Source organism: Rhinolophus ferrumequinum, chromosome 12, assembly GCF_004115265.2.
Source record: "Rhinolophus ferrumequinum isolate MPI-CBG mRhiFer1 chromosome 12, mRhiFer1_v1.p, whole genome shotgun sequence".
NCBI lineage: Eukaryota > Metazoa > Chordata > Mammalia > Chiroptera > Rhinolophidae > Rhinolophus > Rhinolophus ferrumequinum.
The window spans coordinates 42,284,498-42,307,614 of NC_046295.1; the positions used below are offsets into that span (position 1 = coordinate 42,284,498).

General features: G+C 40.4%; 1 protein-coding gene across 1 annotated transcript in view; it reads right to left on the reverse strand.

The window, feature by feature from the left end:
• The window catches only part of GNA14 (G protein subunit alpha 14), a 159,832-nt gene that overhangs the window by 58,961 nt on the left and 77,754 nt on the right, over positions 1 to 23,117 (reverse strand). The window contains exon 2 of the mRNA XM_033123814.1: positions 12,849 to 13,033. Within this exon, the coding sequence (XP_032979705.1) occupies positions 12,849 to 13,033 (185 nt within the window). The remainder of the gene's footprint in view (positions 1 to 12,848; positions 13,034 to 23,117) is intronic.

Sequence of the window (23,117 nt, forward strand, 5' to 3'; positions counted from 1 at the left end):
GGTTCAGAGAAGGCCAGGAAGTTGCCCAAGTTATGCAGCTCATGAGCCACAAAGGCACGGTGCCAATCCCTGCTTTGCTCCCGGATCAGGTTCCAAGAGTGTGAAAGTGTTCCCAAAGTTGCATTGAAAACAGAAGACCCACCATTCTCCATATGGGTTTCCTGCACCAGCTCGATGTTAGGCCCTGGGAATCAGGACCCTGTCTCATCAAGGCAGAACTTGGAGGTACGACGTGTGTGTGTCTTTCTGGGGAGAGATCACGTTCACATCCCTCTTCTTTCTCCTCCTCTGTTTTTCCCAACTGAATTAAACCAAACTCATGAGCAGGTCTGGAAGGCTAAATAAATTGGCGGTGAAGTGAGTTAAACCATATAACCGCACTTGAGACATAATCCTGGCGGAATATCAAAGCTCAAATGAGTCCCATTTACACCATGATCAGAATATACTCTTCAGATTTTATTTGATCTTTCCTGGCTTTCTGGCATTGGTTCGAAGGTCACTGTCATGTGTTGTTTGTTTCAATTTGGAAAATAAATTTGAAATCATCTCTGGCTTGTTTACTTTTCTCTTCTAGGGAAATAAAAGAAAATTAAAAAAAAATTCTCCATGCAACTGTTTCAAGTCTACTTAAAAGAAAGCTCTCCAATCCTCAAACTTCATCCAACAGATGCACAATCCTGATAGTTCTGTTATTTTTTAAATTGCATGACTCTTTCGTGTAAATATTGAAAGAGATAACACTGACAGTTTGTGAGCTAGTTGGATCCCAGCCAGAGAAAAAGGAATTATTTGAAAGTGGCCAGGACCAGAGATTTTGGGAAAGTGAACCCTCCTTTCATATAATTTAATGCTTTCATAATCAAACCTTTAAGTGAGGACCCCAGACCTCACACTGCATGTACCCAGAGAAACGTGAAGCATAGTGGTTAACAGCTCTGCCTGGGAAGTCAGGCCACCTGGGTTCAGTTTCCAGCTGACATGTAATAGCTGTGTGATCTTGGGGAAATTATTTAACCTCCAACAGTCCTCAGTTTCCAGATCTCTGAAGTGGGGGCAACTGAGAGCATGCACACTAAAGAATTGATGATGCTAAGATAATATCTCTTCGATAAAGCCTGGCACAGATTCACACTCGTGATAGTGCCCAGAAGTATATGCAGTCCCCACAAGCGTGGGAAGAGATGGCCCATGCTAAGAGCTCTGACACAAGTGACACACTCAACACTCTCCACGTGGAGGCATGTCAGCTGAGTAACACTCCTGGCCTCTGCCCCTCCTTCCTTCCATGCTGTGAGAGGCCTGCCTCTTGGGGTGAAGCCTGGGATCTTCCAGAGCTGATGATGACATTATGGGTAAGTCTATCACATTCGAGGTTCAAACTAGAAAGGTCACATGACTTAGTTATGAGCCCCATTCTCTGCACTTGGCTTTAGACTAACATGATATTTTGGTCACCATATACCTTACTTCTTTGTCTTAACTTCTCAACTACTTTAGAACTTGGTCGCAGAAGAGAGTATTACTGAGTCTTTCTTCTAACTCATGAACAAGACAACCTTTTTTTCCCCTATGGGATTCCAAAACAGCTGTCTGGTGATTCAGCTTAAAAGTAGTCATTGCCACTGACTTAACTTTCACAGCAGGAGTATATTTGCAGTTCACCAAACACATCCCATGAGCTGAACACAGCCAATTCCAAGCTTCCTACACTGGATTTTGAGCCACATGACTATTCAAGGCTTGTTGATTATCCTTCACCCAAGAAGCGATATTTCCAATCGCCAAATATTTCCTCAGAAAAAGAAAAACATGCTCATGTAGACTCTCTGTTCCTTTTTGCATGATATCACAACCCCAAATGTAAGGAGGAAAAATATATCATGCAAAAGAACAGCTCAGTCATGCTCCAAGACTGGATATCAACCCTAGACAAAACCCTCAGATAGCTTTGAATTTATGATATTATTTTCACACAAGGTTTTAATGTTACTTCACTAAAACTTATTGAGCCCAAAGGGATGCAAAGATAAACAGGGCATGATTCCCAATCTCAAAGAACTCCCAGTTTGAAGTGCGAAAGATGCATAAATAAAGAATTAAAAGTAATATGGTGAATGCAAGACACTGTATACTAGAAAGAGTGCCTAACCCCAGGGACGATGGACGAAAGTGGTTGTCAAAGAAAGTTTGCTATAACATTGGATGCCTTATTCAAGACGAATAAATGAAGTCAGCTATTTATGAGTGCAGAGAGAATGGGTGTCAGGATGTTCCAACAGCTGGAGCAAACAGAGAGGTATGAAATATGCCGGAAACCACAATCCAGTAGGGAGAGCAGATGAGGCTGGACAGTTTATCAGAGACAAGTTCAGGGAAGGACACAATGTGGTCTTACGATCACCTGTGTGAGTTCATTAAAAAAAAAATAATAATAAAAAAAAATCAGATGCTTTGCCCCAGAAATTGGTTCTTCAGTGGATGCAGGCTTCTGGCAAACTGGCCTGCATCCATGTCAGGCACGGGAGGTAAAAAGTGTGTAAAAGCAGAGAGGTCCTTGGCCTTCATGTAGCTTCCATTCCAGTGGAAGCCAAGAAGGACTTGGCTAGGCAAAAAAGGAAGCAAAGAGCAAAGGGAAGAGCATGTGCAAAGTCCTGGGCTTGAGGGAGCATCATGAGTACTGGGGCCAAAAGAGAGGAGATCGCTGTGGTTGGAGCTGAATGAGCAAGTATCAGAGTTGTGGACATGCTGCTGAAAACGGCCACGATGCTTGTGAAAACAAAGCCTGTCTTGTCTGCATTATTGTGTGCATTTTGTTTTGTTTTTAATGCCCAAACTATAATTCACAACTTGAGATTTCTGATGCTATCCACCTGGAAGCAGCTTTTTGTGTTTTTTTTTTGGGGGGGGGGCAGGGGTTGGCGGTGCATCACCTTTGTGACATGAATACAGCATTTCCTTTGAGGAGCTCAAAGGGCACGGGGATAGACTGCCACGTCACAGCTTCACACCACAAGGAGAGATAAACAGTAACAGAGGCATGCAGCACATGCCCTGGGAGCACTCTGAGAGTCACTGAGGACTTAGGAGTCACTGGGAACCTTCACCGGGAGGACTCTTCCTCCAGGGAAACAGAGACCAATATATTCTTGAAGCCCTAGGATCTAGACTAGTTGTCCACTTCGCCTTCTCTTGGGTCAAGCTTTTTCATGTGGAGAGAATTTTGAGCTTGTGCCATTCATTTAATTCACAAAACAAACATGTGCCAAGTGCCTCGTGTTGCCCTGGGTCAGGTCTCCACCTCTAAGTTTTCTAGGTGGAATTACCATTAGGCATTATCAGTCATTCATGTTAACATCTAATGGCAGGAATGCCATCCACCTGGAAGCACAGAAGCAAAACTATCATAAATCAAAACTATCATAAATTCATAACCAAATTAAGGGAGGACTTAACCTCCTATGCAGATTAGGAAGAACATCAAGTTATATTTTTGCTGACAGTAACATGGGTCATCTCTGGCCAAACAGAAAAAAATAAAAACACACCACTCTACCTACAATGATGATAACTTGTCCCTTGTAGATAGGAAAGTGGAGAGCAGGATTCAATATGACAAGCTCTTGTTTCCTTTAAAATAAGGCCCATTGTCTGGGTACATTCAGACATGTGGACAGACAGAGCCGGCCAGCTGCTTGGTCCAGCCTGGACCGTTCTTTCTGAGTGAAGGAGTGAAGAAGTCATCAGAAATAGCACCATTTGTTAGGGAAGTTTCTTTTTCCAATCCTTTAACCTCATCATTAAAAAAAAAAAAATTAAAAAATCACAAAAAACTGTTTTAAACAAATCAAACAACTTGAAAGAAATTACATGGGTTCTGCCTTATCTTTCTGTCATTCTGACCCAAGATTTCTGTGAGGGATATTCTTGTCCACAGATGCCTCTTCTTGTAATACGTGAGAGCAGCAAGACATGCAGATGGCAGCATCTACACGAAGGGGGGCCATTCATTCATTCATTCATTCATTTCATTTGAAAACAGGTATTAAAAAGGTAAAAAAGGTATTATCCTCAGGAAGGAGGTGACAATGCATCTGCAAACCATACACATTCTGGAACATGGATTTCCTCATTGCAAGTCTAATATATGTGTCTTTCTGGTACTTTCTACTGTGCCTGAAAAGAACTCCTGGATTATATGAAATAAATCAACCTATACTGATATATATGTATATAACATTGTACTTGATGTACTGCCATCATTAACTAGGAAGTTAATAATATTGTGTGTTTTTTTAATTTTGGCAAAGAAAGTAACCTGTTCAGGACATAGCAGAATATGATTCTTTGTTTTTGAAGAGAGGTTACCCATATGTTTAAATTTTGTAATATCACAAGAAGACAACATAGCCTTCATTTGAGGAAGGAAGTAAACACACTGAGAACTTTGGTGATCTGCCCAACACTGTTGAGGGTGTAAATGACAGACAAGGCAAGAATTCAATTTCATCTCAGCTGTCACCTAAGTCTAGCACACCAAGAGCTAACTTGACCTTGGAAAGAACGATCTTCTTGTTAGATCTCATTGTTAGGGCTTTCCACCTTAACTGACCCAAATCATGCTGCTTCTGATAATAATGATGATAAAACCCCAAAGTGAAGCCTCCACACAACTCAACGGGAAAGACATTCCATGTCAGCACAGAACAGAGGTACAACAGGAGTGGGCAGGAATTCCGGGCCTTGGGGAAAAGTGGTGGCTACTGATCAACCATGATGGGCTCCCCTGCATTCCATCATTCAGCCACTTCCAATGGAAGGAAGAGAATTTAGAGGCATCTTAAAATACAAGCAGCGTCACTCCTGTCATCCTCAACCTTTTTGCAACTTACTCTCCCTTAACTATTTAAAAGATTAAAATATTAGAAGTGTCTTTTATTTTCAAAGAGAATCTAGAAAAGCTTTCTAAATCTTTCTACCCTTAATAAATTATACAATCACTCACAAAAGCAAACAATTTCCTAACCAGATCCTGTAAATGGTCGACTTAAACAAATCTTTACTTCTAATTACAAAGTGCCAAAACGACATAAAAATTTGATTTAAGGAAAACACAAAGCAACAGTAACAATGTAAAAGCAATTTTACATGACTTTAGCTCATTCTTAATTAAAACTGACAGTTTTACCTCTCGGAAATCAAGATGCGGTACATGAGATACAATGTCTCAAAGCTCCCTGAAAACATTTGAGCTTCTAAAAAGAAGCATCAATGAAAAAAAAAAAAAAAAGCTCACTGTTGTGGTTTCTAATGAATATGTTTTCACTCTAAAGGAACATTTACTGGTAAGCGCACGCGCGCGCACACACACACACACAGTAACTGTGCGCGCGCGCACACACACACACACACACACACACACACAGTAACTAATCCAACAGAAACAATTTGTTAAAAAGGCTGTATCCCATTTGAGTCCCCACCTTAAAAAAAAACTTTTAAGACAGAGAGGATGCCTTCTAGAATGTTTTACCTAGGATAATTAATACTGCAGAACTTATCAACCAATTAATAAGAAAATCTACCTTTAAATTCAGTAATACCCAATGAACACATGATTCCCTTGGCAAGACTCCAAAACAAACCCAGGAGGTAATTTCACTTTTCACACAAGTTTATGGCATTCATTCATCAGTGAAGTAACTGGGTGTTCAGAGAAAACAGGTCTAAGGGGACAGCAACACTGACACACCTGTTTCCTCTCTACCATCAGAAAATGAGAGTATAAACTTTGCCATGAGGAGAAGGCAAATTGTGAAGGACTTTAGATCTAACAAGGATTTTACTAGCATCACCAATGATGTTAGCTTTTATTAAAGAATTTTGAATTGTGAGGGTCTTCTACATGTTCCCCTTTATATTTTAAGATAGCAACAAAACTGGATATATTTTACATGTTGGATGGATGGATAGATGTTCATATAGACTGACGGTCACACTAGTTTCTGGATTGTTTGTAACTTTTGTGAGATTTCACCAGATTTTTGAAAGCATTTCTTTGGTTGTGGTAGGTTCATACTTAGCCTTGAGGTAGGGGAAGAAATTAATATTTCAATGATCAAATTAATCTCATGACTCATCATTCGCCCTAAAACTTACTCATCTCCCAAGCCAGGCTTAACGGGAGTGGGTGGTCAGATTTATTTGTGATGGTGATTAAAGGGAAAATCAGTTCTTTCTCTGTCCCATTCTTTTTATTCTCCAAACTCTCATATTTCAAGCTCTGATGATAGCAATTTTCACACTAGAGTCAACTTCGATTAATCAGAGAACTATTAGGATAAATGGAAAAGCTCCAACCTAGGATTTTAGTGGATAACTTGTTGTTGCTGTGCCACTAGCTAGAACTCCAAATTCTTAGTCAGGAGAAAAATGTACCATGTGATTTTTAATTTCCAATAGGACGTGGGAAGAAAGAGCCTAAGTTTAACATTTGCCAGAGAACCAGCAATCCTGGGCTACAGCCAAAGGCGGAACATGGGCCTCCTTATTCCCAGAGGCTCATGCACAATCTGACTTTGCAAACTGGATGAGGAAGTAGGACTGAAAAAATATATTTAAACAGATGTTTTAAAAATTAGAAAATAAGAATGTCTTAAAATACTTCAAGAAACTCCGAGAAACTCTTCTATAAAAACTGACATTGATTGACCATTTTCACTTAACTGGGCCTGATTTCCTCATATAAGTCTTTAACAGACCCTTCTGGAATTTTTTTGCTTCCTGAGAATGAAAAGTTAGGCTGGAAGAATTAAATACACACAGATATGAGACATTATCAAAGTGCTTTTTGGTGTTAACACATGTCATCTCTTGTGATCCTGCCCCATAAATATTAGACTTTATTACTTAAATGTAAAGTTGTGTATTTGATTCTTAAGTTTTATATCTGGTAAAATACCATCTCAATACCAAATAAAAATATCTATTAACAATGAGTGAAAATACATAATTACTTAATTTCCCAATGTATCATGTCTCTAATTACTCACAAAACAAAACCGTAAGCTATTTTTATTATAAACAAAAGCTGTACTTTGGGCATGTGATCAACATAACCTGTACCCCTCATTCTTTACAGGTCAAAAAGAAGTTGTAATTTCCACATAGGAACAGGAAGAAAAGAAGGGCAAGAAGTCGCCACTGATGCAACCTCTGGAGAATGAGATGCAGCCCTGTCCTCTCCCCTGACCCCACCCAGCCCTGGAAGCTCTGGGCATGATGCTGTGCTGGGCCCCTTCGAGACTCAACGGAAATAAACATGGGATCTGACCTGAATTCAAAAATGCCCCCTGGAGGCGCTGTCAAGGCTACCGGCACCTAATCTAACCAAGGCAGCCAGCACCGCTGAACAAAACAAACATCCTTAATGCTGAGCACTCAGTTTACCATTGGGTGGAGACTAATTAGGTCGTTCAATGGAAAAGAATACCAGAAGTCTCCCTCCCACTATGGAAAGATTGATAGGAAAGTCAAATCCAAACTCAATACCTCCAAATAATATTAAAGATACATGTTTCAGTGGTTCTCAGCCTTGGCTGCCTAATCAGAATCTGGGAAGCTTCTAAAAGTCAATCCAAAAGCTCAGGCTGCATTCCGAGAATACTTAGCGCTAACTGACTCCTGGGGTTGGTACCCTACAGCAGCAGCAGAAAAGACCCCCTGGTGATTCCAATGTGCTGCCAAGACTGAGAACCAACTATTGTTTGGGATGTCCTATTGCCTGATAAACCCAGCAATCCAGAGAAGGGGAGCTCCAAGGGGCTCAAACCACTGCAGGAACTGCAGACAGAGGCATCTGTCTACCCAAATGTAAAAGCTGCAAAACTTCAAACAGAACTAGCAGGGGCCCTGTGAAGCAAATTAAACCCCCAAAGTCACCCATTCAAGAGCTGTGGTTAGCTAGATGGCCCAAGCCTACCATCTCAACAGCAAACTGGAATTCAGCAAAAGCATCTATTGGATGAGTAATAAGATGCCCTTTTAAGGGAATTTCAGACCTCACATTTCTAGAAACACTGAATTCTAAATTAGTTACTTGGAATAGAATGGCAGGCAAAATACTTTTATTGTTTAATTATTAACTCTCCTTTTAAAAAATGTTGTGTTTTTCTTGTGTGATGAGCCCTTGCAATTAGATTTGTGTAAGTTACATGCATGTACGAGGTGACCCCAATGTTGTTAAGAGTTCCTAAAAGCAGGGAGTCAGGGAAGAATCTGGGGTCTGCTGCCAAGAGAGCCTATAGACCTAATACGCTTTTCTAGGGATCACTGAATATAGAACTAGAAGGCTTTTGAGAAGTCAGGCAGGCTGTCCTTAGCCCTGGGGAAATCTTGTATCTAAATCATCCAAGCAGATTCCTCAGCACCTTTAAGGGAATCAGAAACGTTTCCTTTACCACAGCACAGGCCTAGAAAGAGAATTTTCCAAGTTGGAAATGCTACAAACAGCAAAAAGTACGAAGCTGCTTGGGCTCCAGTGAAATCATCATTAGTAAACATGAGTTCTAAGCTAACTCAAATTTAGGAGCACTGCCACTGAGCAAAGGCCTCTGTAATATTTATTCAAGAAGTCATAAATTCTCATCTGTGCTCATATGACACTCTTGAGAGATATTCATAAGCATTAAGGCTTACTAACAGTGAGTAAATACATATGAATCATTTCTTTAAAAATCAAAGCAGAAAGGTAGAAGAAAATATTCTTCAAGGTGGTATCTTAATTGAACGACTATGGAGGTTCAAAATCAAATGCTGAACTAAATTTCTGATAAATTTCCTTTCATAAGTAGCCTGACAAGTAATAGGCAGATTTTCAACAACCTAGCTGAGCAATAAGCTCGCTAACATTTAAAATTTAAAAACCTCTAGGGCCAGCCCAGTGACTCAGGCGGTTAGAGCTCCACGCTTCTAACTCCGAAGGCTGCCGGTTCGATTCCCACATGGGCCAGTGGGCTCTCAACCACAAGGTTGCCGGTTCAATTCCTCGAGTCCCACAAGGGATGGTGGGCTCCGCCCCCTGCAACTAAGATTGAACATGGCACCTTGAGCTGAGCTGCCGCTGAGCTCCCCGTTGGCTCAGTTGGTTGGAGCTCATCCTCTCAACCACAAGGTTGCTGGTTCGACTCCCACAAGGGATGGTGGGCTATGCCCCCTGCAACCAGCAATGGCAACTGGACCCGGAGCTGAGCTGCGCCCTCCAAAACTAAGACTGAAAGGACAACAACTTGACTTGGAAAAAAGTCCTGGAAGTACACACTGTTCCCCAATAAAGTCCTGTACCCCTTCCCCAACAATAAAAAAAAAAAACCTCTAAAATCACTTTTCATTTCCCTCTACATACTCTGAAGAAAGTGTTCCGAGCTCTGAAAAAATAAGTTGAATAATCGAACTAAATACGCAGCAATAAGAATTGAGGGAAGGAGTACACCACTGTGAAAATAAAAGCTAATGAAATGTCTTTATCATTAAATGAATTATATATTTCACTCATTGTTCATGCCTGTCTTAACTAATCATTTCAAGTGATGCAATACTTTGTAAAGAAGATAACATATATCATGCTTCTTAAACTAATTACTTAATACTACTGGAACACAAATCATTTTTATCATTTGATGACCTAAGTGAGCATGGTATTCTTTGTTACAGTTTCACATTTAGAGAGAAAATTATTCAGAAAACAATAAAGAAGGAATGGATGAAAATGACCTAAACAAGCCAACAGAAGAAGCAATGAATCCATTTTTGGTTTCTGAACTTGCCCCAGTATTAACCTTATATTTCCTGAGTGCCATTTAATATATAAAGCACTTCATTTTGCTCATGTTGGCTTATGAAGTAGATAGAGCATGTGTAGTTTGCGTTTAATGGATGGGGAAATGCAAAACCAGAGAGGTTACATGGCTTCTCCCAGGACTAGAGTGGGCAACTGCAGCCAGTGGACTAAATCCACCTGTGGCCTGTTTTTGTATGGCCCATGAGTTCAGAATACCTTTTACATTTTGCAAATAGAGTTTACAAGCGAGCCCCACAAATTCGTTTACTCTTTGCCTGTGGCTGCTTTTGTACTGCAACAGCAGAGCTGAATAGTTGCCACAGAGACTGTATAGCTCTCAAAGCCAAAAATATTTCTTCTCTGGACCTTTACAGAATAAGTTTGCTGACTCCTGCCTGAGACTCACAGGGGAGCCATGGGTAGAGCTCAGCTTTTTGGGAACCAACCCAATGTTCTGTCTACTCAATCTTTTGCCTTTCCATCAGCCATTTCAGCACGTGGTTCATCCCACGCACACGGCTGAGGGAAAAGAGGACGTTTAGGAAGCATAAAAGTAGGTACTTGAAGTAGAAAGAAAGAAGGCATTGAGAATGGAACTCGATACCTCAAATGAGAGGAGCCGGGAGGTATAATTGACTTGTTTCCTAGTTTCACAGGGCTGTGGAAGGAGAGGCATTCTGCCTCAGGATGGACAAATCCAGTCTCAGTCATACCTGATTTAGATGATTTAAATGATGAGATTTGAGGGCTTTTGACTTCATATTTAGATTGGATTTGAGACTTAGAGTTGATGCTGGAATGGGTTAAGACTTTTGGGGATATTGGAGTGGAGTGAATGTCTTTTGCTTGTGGGATGGACATGAATGGGGGGGTCAGAGGACAGACTGTATTGGGTTGAACAGTATCCTCCTGAAATTAATGCAAACCCCAACCTCAGAAAGTGACTTTATTTGGAAATAGGGTTTTGGAGACATAATCAAGTTATGATAAGGTCATCCTGGATTAGGGTGGGCCTGAATCCAATGACTGTTGCCTTTATAAGAAAAGGAAAATTTAAACAGAGAGGAGAAGGCCACATGACACAGACACACAGGGGAGAACTCTATGTGAAGACAGACAGGGATGGAAAGGACATCAAAGATTGCCAGCCACCACCAGAAGCTAGGAGAGAGGCCTGGAAAAGTCTCCCTAAGAGACTATTGGAACGCATCAACCTTAATTTCAGACTTCCAGCCTTCATGACTGTGAAAGAATCAATTTCTCTTTTAAGCCCCCCAGTTTGAGGTACTTACATACAACGGCTGCAGGAAACTAACACAGATTAGTAGACAAGTGGACATGGCCTTATAAAAAAGAATTAAGATCAAGAGAAAAGGAGAAAGTAGTGGAATGTCAAATCCCATAAAACCTTTTTGTTTAAAATATAAGCTCAGAGTACCTCTAGAAGACCTTGAGGGAAAACAAAACAAAACAAAAACCCAGACAACTTGATCACTAAATCTGATTGGGTTTTAAAAACATGTTGCCAAGGTAAGAGAACTGACTTTCACTTAAAGCATTTTCTTCCCAATAGGTCTGTTTACAAATCCATCCCTAAAATCCAAGCTTTCCCCATCACCCTACTAAGACTGAGAAACCAGATGCATTTTACAACAGAGAAAAACTGATGAACTAAACCACAAGACACACCTCTTCTCCTAATCCTAAATTTCCAAAGATGGCCTAATTTTTTACCTTCTACAGGGTGATTTAAAAAGAATTGCACATGTTCAAAAAAATATAATGCATGTTGTCAAAACCAGTGTGTAAAGGAATCATCAGTCACTTCTAGAATCTCCCAGTGACACATTTGCACTTCTGACATTACTTGGCACAAAGGCTAACCACCCCCTCCCCCACCAACACACACTTTTCAGCATAATATTGTTGAAGGTTGAAGCTGTAGGCATACATTTCTTCCAGACTGAGGAAATAACGATAAAGGCACGAGTTTGCGGACACAATGTAAAAATAAATAAAAAGTATGGTGCATGCTGTGTGTTTTTTTTTTATGTAATCTAGTCACTGAGTAATAAAAATCCCGATTGCTTTGAAACTCTTTGTATATTACATATATATAAAGTATACATGAAGACAGGTGCCACAAGATCACGATAAAGTTGCCCTTGGGGGATGTATTCTAAGGCCCATGCAATTCTGGCATTTTAGCAGCCAAATTTCTTTTTAGTAGATCCACAAGAAACACATCTTAGAATTTTCTCTTTATCATCATGTTATGTTGTAACTTGATATTAATTATTTTAAATAAACTCTATTTCTACTCCAGAATCTTAATGAACTCAGACATGGTATTTCCCAACATATTCGCATTCCCTCATACCATATAAAATTTTATTTGCCTCCTCCTTCCACCCTCATTATTTTCCTATGGTCTTAAACAGATTTGTATTTTAAATAACCAGTAGTGATAGGAAAGCCAATGACAGCTTGATACCACTACTTTTTCAGAGTCCATTGCTAGTTGGGTTATAAGCATGGATCTCATAAAGCTATCACTTAACTCCCAAGGGCTAGTTCCCCAAATGCACAGAACCTACTGCTTTCTCTGAGTAGTCTCCAGGGCACTTGTGAAAATATTTCTTAAGACTGGGAAGTCTTGAAAAGTTGGCAACTGTAAACCAAAGATCTCTGTTGCTCCAGTGAAAAATTAACAGAGTATCTTAGCTGACATAGAAAACGTGTATGTCTTCCTTTTCTCATTGCCTGAAATAAGCAACCTAAATGACTGCCCACATTTCTGAATCCCTGCACGTGGGGTAGCCCCACTCGACCACCAGCAGTAAGACTGCAGGGCTGACTAAATTCATCACGCTCTCCTGGAGTTTGACCTCAAGAGCTTCTTTTGGCCTCTGACCAGAACACTCGGTAAATCTTTTTGTTCAGAGATCTCTGCTAACCAGAGTAGGAAAGCATGCAGTCACAAATAGGGTCAATGCCCTCAGCGCTTTACCTTATTCTGCTCACACACGTACTGTATCCTCAGCGTGTCCATGGCTCTGATCATGGCCTGCATGGCAGTGAAGATGTTCTGGTAAACCAGCTTCGTGAATCCCTTTCGATCTTCATCGCTATAACCAGACCCATGGATAATTCTCATTTGCTTGATAAAGGTGCTTTTGCCACTTTCACCAGTTCCTAACAAGACAAAACAAGTGAAAAACACAGTCAGCAATCCTCAAAAGGAACATACTAAGAAAGAAGGGATTTCCTGGTAGTATTGGTTCATGTCACAATTAACAGGTTGATGGGGTAGACTTAGAAAAGGCCTGGAGAATGCTAATGCAGGGTAGTACTAGCCTAAATCCCAGGACAGGGGTCCTTACCCTGGACCCTGTGCATTAGAAGGCCTCAAATCTCTCTCTCTCTCTCTCTCTCACATACACACACACACACACACACACACACACACACTCACACACAATTCATTAAGGACACATGAGTGTCTGTGTCACTTGGAGTAACCCTAACCCTTGGCACTGTGACTAACACTGTTTAGGCCTCGGGGAACTGCTCGCCCACACCCCTTGCCCTAAGGCCTCAAAAGAGTTGGCAACTGTGTCTGAAAGCCCAAGACATTTGAGGATCTTGCTACCGCTATCCCAGCAGTGGCAGTGATGAAGACTGCTTCAGAGTGCAGGGAGGATGTGAACAGCAGGAACACTTGGGTGAGAGAAAAGGCTAATTAACTTGTCAATTCCTTCCATGCAGATACATGAATGCAATTGATCCTTGTACAACGAAGCACCATCCCCAGTGGTGCTAAGTGTCTATATTCTTGCTACTCCTCATATTCCAATCTGTACTGCAGGAGGTCCTCTACACCTGCACATGGCAGCCAAGGAACAGTTCTGAGAATCAACCATTTCTGTTGCTCTGACATTTGTATAGATGTCTAGACTAAGACGTGTGAAATATGATGCCAGGGATTGACGTTAATATTAGATTGAGCTATTGCTTGAAAAGATAGTAAAAGTTGTAGTATAAGTGATAGAGCTTTATATGATGAAATGAAAATATTTTCTAATATTTTCTGTGATAAAAATAATTTATTGTATGAGATCCCATTACCATGTTTGGAACATGCTATGTTATATAGATGGTTCATTTTTCAATCTAAGTATTGCTTTGAGAATTTTGTTAACAATTCAGGTTGACATGTCCTCCAGAGGGCAAAGTTTCTTTAAATTGAAACGATTGTGAAACTATCTCAGAACTAAAATGACTCAGGAAAAGTTGTACACTTCAAATATGTGAATTTTATGCTATGCAAATGAATTTTAACATAGGTGTTGCAAATAAGAAAAGTTGTCTAACTCAGTATTTCTGCCAAAAGAATACAAATTATCTGATAATCTTAATTAAAACATAATGATTTTTCTATAAAGAACATAAAAGTTATTGAATAGGAAATGATTTCTTAATTATAAAATATTTTATTACTCATTCGTATCTCGTTGACCCAACAGAACACCCAGACAGTATATTTATAGTTAAATTCCATTGTCGTTGATACTTTGCAGACTCTTAGCCATAAAGAAAAGCCATAGTTATACATACCTTTTTTGAAATTTTAGTTATAGAGACATGTTTGTCAGAGTAGGAGGATGGAACATATTGATAATAGTTTGTTAGCTTGATTATAACCTATAACTATTAAGCCTTATGTGATGTGGGTCATCATTTGTACTCAAATCAGGGCCCTGAGAAACACTTAGGGGACTTGTTCAATTTTTCCCATGTGGATAATTAAGACAACCCTTAGTATTTCATAAGATTTTTCCCTGTTAAAAAAAATATATTCCTTCAGATTGATCTTTTCAAAGCACATATCTGATTTTCTGTCCATCTTTCCATCCTCAGCTCAAAACCTTCAATGACTTCCCACTCTGCTCAGAAACAGACAAAAGTTAACATGGCCGTCTTCACCCGCCACTTCTCATAACACTCCTTCTTCCACCCTCTGCATGCCAGCCGCCCTGTCCTTTCAGACCCTTCCTTCTTGTGGCCTTGCACATGCTTTTCACAGTCCTAGAAGGTCTTCCTTCGTCGTGCTCACCTTTGCTCTCGGCCTGGCCTGGCTTCCCTGACAAGGTCAAGTCCTTCTAGTCTAGGTTCTCATGGTACCATGAACTTCTCTTTGCAGTACTTGTTCCTGTACTTTTGCCCGTTAATGTCATTCTCCATTGAACATGTGTCTCCCCTACCAGCCTGTAAGTTCCATAAGGGTAGACAGGGGCCACGTTTGTTTTTACTCACACTGTCTCTCCTTGTGCCACATATGGCATCTAATACTTGGCACATGCTTAATAAGCTTTTAAAAAATTGTGGTAAAATATACATAACAAAATTGACCATCTTAATCGTTTTTAAGGGTATAGTTCAGTAGCAGTAAGTACCTTCACATTGTTGTGCAATCACTCTCCAGAACTCTCTACATCGTGAAGAACTGAAACGATACCCATTTAACAACTCTCCATTCCTCCGTCCCTCTGGTCCCTGGCATCCACCATTCAACTCTCTGTCTCTAGGAACTTGACTACTCCAGGTACCACGTATAGGTGGAATCACACAGTATTTGTCTTTTTGTGACTGGCTTGTTTCACTTAGCATAATGTCTTCAAGGTTTATCCATATTATAGCATGTGTCCGAATTTCCCTCCTTTGTAAGGCTTGAATAATATTCCAGTATTTTTTTGAATACCTAATAGCGATAAAGAATTCATCCAGTTTCAACTATTATACTGTCAACAACATAGGAAAATAAAGTAGGTCATCCTCTCTCAATTACCCAGTGTACTATGTAGGTAGCAATGACTTCCGCCACAACAGGAACCACACAAGAAGTGGCGGAGCCGGGAGCCTTATCTCAATTCTCTCCGACTCTTTCTGGGTTATGAACTCCAGTCCCAATGAGGACAAATAATAGAGTAGTCACTATATACCAGGTACTCTATACAAATTATTGCCTTTAATCCTCACAGCCACCCTACAAGATACATACCATTATCATCAGCTTTATTTTACAGACAAGAAACCTGGGACTCAGAGTGATTGAGTAACGTATGCAAGGTCACACAGCTAGCAAAGGAAAGAACGGCGATATCCTCAGACAATCGGATTCTAATGACAGACTGTATTGCCCGAGAAGAAAGTCGGGGTCATGACTAAAAAGACTTAGTTATACTGATCAAATCTGAAGTTCACAGCCATACACTGAACCCTAAGCCCTGGCCGACCCACCATCATGTAGGCGCACACTGCTACAGTGTGAGGAAGAACCTTCAGACAGGTGAAGGACAAGTGTCCTCACAAGCAGTCTCACTGTCACCGCCCCTTCTATCTCCAGAGGCTGGAAAGTTGGGTACTGTCTTTCCATGTCAGAGATGAGGAACCTGGCTGAGTCTGCAAACAAGGTAAGGTCAGTGCAAATGCAGAGCTGGAGCTCCAAGGCAGGCCATCAATGCTCCTGCCTACAAGGTTCACCACAAATATCACCTCCCTTGAAGGAATTTCTTCCCCTCCAGCCCCCAGCTAGGCCTGTCCCCTTTGAGCTCTCAACGTGCCTGTGGATACCCCAGCGGAACACATCGCCTAATTGTTTATTTACAGACACGTTTCTCACTACACCCTTAGTCCAGCAAAGTGAGGCATGGAATTCACTCATTTCGGTACTACGAACAATGTGCTTGCTACATAGCCAGCTTTCAAAGGATGGCTACATTACGGTATGAATGGAACACAGGAGAAGTCAGTTTTCTTCCATAGGTCTTATATCATGGACAACAGCAGAAAAATAAGATGTGAATCGTCTAAAGATAATTGCAATGAGAGCAGGTGCCCCTGAAGCCACCATTTCAGTGATGACTCTTGGCTGCCTAAACCCCATGTGATACCATGAGGACCTGTGGGAAGACTCTAGACTGTCAGGACTTGGTCTAAAGTTCTGGATCAGATTAGACCTTTGTTCTTGTAGAACAGAGGCTGAGGCTGAGGGAGCAGAGACTTAGTCTGGAATATCCTCTTGCTCTCATTTCAGCCTCAATATAACCCCAGTTAGTGTCTTCTTTTTCCCATGCAGGGGTCCCTGCATCTCCTCCCATCTATGATACTGCCACACTTCCTTCTATTCCACCATAGCAAGGCTAACCTCTGGTCTAGTGCTACTTTATCCCAAGCAAACATTAACACTTCTACATTCTATACACCATGAAGCTAATATGAATGGAGAGATTATATAACTATCTCAGGACAAACTGCGATTTTGGCCCTGAAACCAAAAAATCAATCAAGACTCAGCTGAAAGTTTTGTACGAAGGTAGAGAATCTTTTTAGTTATAAAGGCCATCTACTTATAAGAGGTTAAAGCCAACCCCATCTCCAGCTCCAAATACAAACAAATTTCTGAAAAGTCATTCATGTTGTTTTTGGACATGGAGCATTTCACAAAGAAAAATCTTAAAAATGATTTTAAGGATTAATAAAAAAAGAATACATAAACATATTTGATCAATATCAATATTTAAAAATATTCTTCAGTTCTACATTGCGGTTATTTGAAGAATAAAAAAACAAATGTAGAGCAAAAAAGGACAGGTTAAAGGCAAAGAAGAGAGCTTGAACAACACTCACCACTGGGGGCTGAGGCTGAGGGAGCAGAGACTTAGTCTGGAATATCCTCTTGCTCTCATTTCAGCCTCAATATAACCCCAGTTAGTGTCTTCTTTTTCCCAAAGGGAAACTGAAAATCAGAAAGATTAAAGAGTTGATTTCATCTTTGTCCCAGGTCTACGCTTGTCCAAGGTCACTCAGCTTGGAAGTGTTGGGCCTTAGGTCTAAATCCAGGTGTGTGCTGGTATGGGTACTTCCCAGAATAACGCGATGTGCTAGTTTTACACTGCTGCCCCAAATAAATGGCCAGTGACCCCTCCTATCAGCTTCTTAGTAGAGTCTTCACCTGGCCCTGAGATTCTAACACTTGGGCCTTTAATCCTTCAGAGTTCTGCTCTGAATAAGATGGTTCCAGCGGCAGATAGGGGCATGAGGGGAGTGGAGGTGGGAGGCGAGGGTCTCTCATCAATGACAACTGTGAGCAGGACCATGGGGACCAGTAAACGCAAGCTAAGGACCTGAACTGAGTTTCTTCACTAGTTCTAAACAGAAACTCAACACATAGACATTGAGTATAACCATTTATTCTGTGTAAACAAAAGAAAAATCTAAAGGATATGATTTTTAGAATGAAAATTATTGGTAACTGGAGGACGAGGTGACCTAACTTTTACATCCTATCTAATTACATATTAGTATATGTGGTTTGGGTCAGTAGCACAGCCCAAATCTCTTTGTCAGGACTTTCTTATCCACTCCCCCAGAAAACCAACATGCTGGTGGCGGCGCTTTCATGGCCTGTCAACCTCAGAGAGAGAGGGCAACTTGAGCCCTGCACCTGGGAGCAGCTTTTGGTTGGAAGGTGAACTTCGCTGCTGGGTTACTAAGGAATTCAATCAGAGGTCCCAAGGGAGGGTGGGGGAAGGGCGGGGCGAGGAGATGGCAGTCCTGAAGCACTTTTACTCCTGGACCCAATGCTGTCAAAACACAGATGGGGAAAGGAATAAAATTACAATTCTGTTTCTAGATTCGGTTCCAAATATAAAGAAGGGAAACGGCTCTTCTCCATTTACTTTTTGCTTCATTTTCACATTTGGGAGAAAAAACCCAACAACGGTTATAAGTACTTTTAAGCTTTCATTAAGTGCCTGCTCCATTTGATGAGGTTCTCGCTTAGCATCATCCTACCACAAGTGGTATCTGTAATAAAATCAGCAGATATGTTCTGAGTAAGGCACTGTGGCCAGTAATGCAGATTCCCAGGAGGTCTTGCTCTCCGACCTCTGGGCTGGAGTCCAACCTGCTTCTCACATCAGGCTTGAATACTCTCCTGAGACTCTCACTGTAAAGCTCCGCCCAGGACCCTCTGCCTCTCCCAGCCCCTTAAACGTGGCTTATTTCCTTTTCCAGAGTAGACACTCAATAAGTGGTTAAATTGAACATACACAGATTGTTACTCTAGCATGGATGGCATATACCGATAATTTGTGTTCTATTTTAAGTTAAAGCTCAACTCCACCAGCTTCCAGCTTTCTGTGGGTGACAGGTATGCACCTTTGACCTTGCACAGCTCGGAGCTTTCCTACAAGACACTCGCTCCTGGCATTCACTTAACCAGTGTGCCCCAAAAGTCTGATATTTGTGTACCTACCTTGTGATTTTTATCATATTCATATGCCACCTGTATGGTTATTTAATATTTTTACATTCATTTATTTAAATAAGCTTGTTATGAAAGGAAACACAAATGTCATAAATAACCAACATCGTTTACCATGATTAATCAAATTAAATATATTTTAATAAAGTAAATAAGACCAGCGATATTCAAACTAAAAACATTGTGTCTATCACCAGTAATCTGGGTATCCTATTTTGGGAAACAATACAAATTATTGTCCTATTTATGTGAAATGTACCCTTTTACAAAGTTCCATCCTTGAAGGAACTTTCCCCTTCTTTCTCTCTAGAGGCTTCTGGAATTCTACTCATGAACCTCACCCAGGTACAAAAAAACTGAGGGTTGAAACTCATGTAATTGAAAAAGGGCCAACAAAATGTCTCGGCACTAAAATTCTAAGCTCTTTCTGAGATTTGAGAAAGCAACGTGAGGTTCAAGTTTCAGCTTAATTTTAAATACACAGAAAGGCTCATGGAGGAAAAAAAAAAAAAGGTGCTTTTTAGGAGGCAGGAGGGAACAGAGGCCAAAGCAAAATAAATCCTTTCCAAGTGATAGACCAAGGACATCTAAACAGAAAGCCAATTGTTCTAAAGTTTATTACAATCTCTAGTAGAGACCACCTCCCTGAGAGCCAAAGCGAGAAGCTGATAAAGCTTCTGAGATGGGCAGAGCCATCTTTAGTACACAGTGATGTTTTCTAAAACCATGTGTGAGAAGTCATTGTTTTTTTAGCTCAGTTTTGCAGAATGTAAACAGAACAAAATGTAAATCAGAATAAAAATGGGAACACCTTTCTGGACATTGGTCACATGATCTAAAGGATCCATGAGACCAATGGGCTTAGAAGAGAATACGGACATACTGATGTGACCCACAAGTTGGCTCTATAAGCAACTTTTTTTCCTTATTTTTCTTGTTCCTTGAAATTGTTGGAGCCTAAAACAGAGCACACTGTAGTAACCCAATAAATATTTATTGACTAAAATGAACAGGATGACTGTTTTGGAAAACAATAGAAAGTGGGCTTGACTGACCAAGAGAAGGCTCAGAACTGATTGGGTAAATCTGAGTACACAAAGCTACCTCACACAGAAGCAGGCACCCTGCCACTTGCCCTTTCTGACGAGGACACTTAAGACCCAACGCCAATTCACACAGGGAAGCTCAGGTCCTTGTACCAGGGTTTCCTGGTAGTGGAGATAGATGAGTTAAGAAAATTCCTTTTGGAATCTTTAAGCAGGAGTGGTTCTCAGCAGCATGGAGGGCCAAGAGTGCTGAAACTGGTCCCCTCTAACTTGCAGCTGCCCCTCGGCAGCAGCCACGCCATACAGTGAGAGTTTCTATACGTGCAAGTGCTGTAATCTTGGAACTTGTTATTTTAAAGGTACTGATTTATGAGAGAATCTGGCTAGTGTTGGGTAAAATTCCAAATGATTCTTTGCTGCTGTGGTTGAAAGGTTGCGTCCTTCCAAAATTCAACCTAATGAACAGAAAACCTAATGACCCAGGTGATGGTAACAGGATGGCCTTTGGGGGTGATTAAATCATGAGGGTGGAACCCTCATGAATGGGATTAGTGTGCTTATTATATAGAGAACCCTAAAGATTCCATCATAAAACTATTAGAGTTGGGCAAGCCTGGTGGCTCAGGCGGTTAGAGTTCCACGCTCCCTAACTCCGAAGGCTGCCAGTTCAATTCCCACATGGGCCAGTGGGCTCTCAACCACAAGGTTGCCGGTTCAATTCCTCGAGTCCCGCAAGGGATGGTGGGCTCCTCCCCCTGCAACTAAGATTGAACACAGCACCTTGAGCTGAGCTGCCTCCCGGATGGCTCAGTTGGTTGGAGCGCATCCTCTCAACCACAAAGGTTGCCAGTTCAACTCCCACAAGGGATGGTGGGTTGCGCTCCCTGCAACTAGCAACAGCAACTGGACCTGGAGCTGAGCTGCGCCCTCCACAACTAAGACTGAAAGGACACCTTGAAGCTGAATGGCACCCTCCACAACTAAGATTGAAAGGACAACAACTTGACTTGGAAAAAAGTCCTGGAAGTACACACTGTTCCCCAATAAAGTCCTGTTCCCCTTCCCCAATAAAATCTAAAAAAAAAAAAAAGAATAAAAAACTATTAGAGTTGATAAATGAATTCAGTAAAGTAGCAGGATACAAAATTAATATTCAGAAATTCAGCTTTTTATACACCAATAAGAAACTGTCAGAAAGAGAAATTAAGAAAACAATCCTATTTACGACTGCATCAAAAAAATAAAATGCCTAGGAATAAATTTAACCAAGGAGGTAAAAGACTTATACTCAGAAAATTATAAGACACTGAAGAAAGAAAGTGAAGAAATTACAATTAAATGGAAGCTGTGATCAAAGATAGGAAGAATTAATGTTGTTAAAATATCCATACTACCAAAGCAATCTATAGATTCAGTGCAATCCCTAGCAAAATACCAATGACACTTTTCACAGAACTAAAACAAATAATCTTAAAATGTATGCTGAATAGCCACAGCAATTTGAGAAAGAACAAACCTGGAGGTATCACATTATCTGATATTAAACTATACTACGAGGCCATAGTAATCAAAACAGCGTGGTACTGGCATAAAAACAGACACATAGATCAATGGAACAAAATAGAGAGCCCAAATATAAACCCATATCTATAGAGTCATTTAATCTATGACAAAGGAGGCAAGAACATACAATGGGGTAAAGACAGTCTATTCAATAAATGGTGCTGGAAAAACGAAACAGATATGTGCAAAAAAATAAAACTGGACCACCTTCTTACACCATATACAAGAATCGATTCAAAATGGATTAAAGACTTAAAAGTAACATCCAAAACCTTAAAACTCCTAAAAGAAAAAATAGGCAATAAACCCTCTGATATTGCTCTTAGTGATATTTTTTCTGATCTATCTCCTTGGGCAAAGGAAACAAAAAATAAACAAAGAAATAGGACTACATTAAACTAAAAAGTTTTTGCAACAAAGGAAACCATCAACAAAACAAAAAGACAGCCTACTGAATAGAAGAAGATATTTGCAAATGATACCTCTGACAAGGGGTTAATATCCAAAATTTATTTTAAAAACTCTACAACTCCACATCAAAAAAACAAACAATCCAATTAAAAAATGGGCAGAGGACCTAAATAGACATTTCTACAAAGATGACATACAGATAGCCAATAGACATATGAAAAGATGCTCAATGTTGCTAATCAAGAAATACAAACTAAAACCACAATGAGATATCACCTTACATCTATCAGAATGGCCACCACCAATAAATGAACAAACAACAAGTGCTGTCAAGGATGTGGAGAAAAGGGAACCACTGGTGGGATTGCAAATTGGTGCAGCCACTATAGAAAACAGTTTGGAGGTTCCTTAAAAATTTAAAAACAGAACTACCTCATGACCCCAGTAATTCCACTTCTAGGTGTTTATCTTAAGAAATCCAAAACATTAATTAGAAAAGATATATGCACCCGTGTTCACTGCAGCACTATTTACAATAGCCAAGACATGAAAGCAACCCAAGTGCCCATCAATAGAAGATCGGATAAAGAAGAAGTGGTACATATATACAATGGAATATTACTCAGCCATAAAAAAGAATGTAATCTTACCATTTGTGATAACATGGATGGGCCTACAGGGTATTTTGCTAGGTGAAATAAGTCAGACTGAGAGAAACAGATACCAAATGATCTCACTTATATGTGGAATCTAAAGAACAAATAAACAAACAAAACAGAAATAGACTCATAGATACAGAGACAAAGTGACGGTTGCCAGAGGGGAGAGAGGTTGCGGAGCTGGGTGAAAAAGGTGTAGAGATTAAGAAGTACAAATTGGTTGTTACAAAATAATCATGGGAATGCAAAGTACAGCATAAGGAATATAGTCA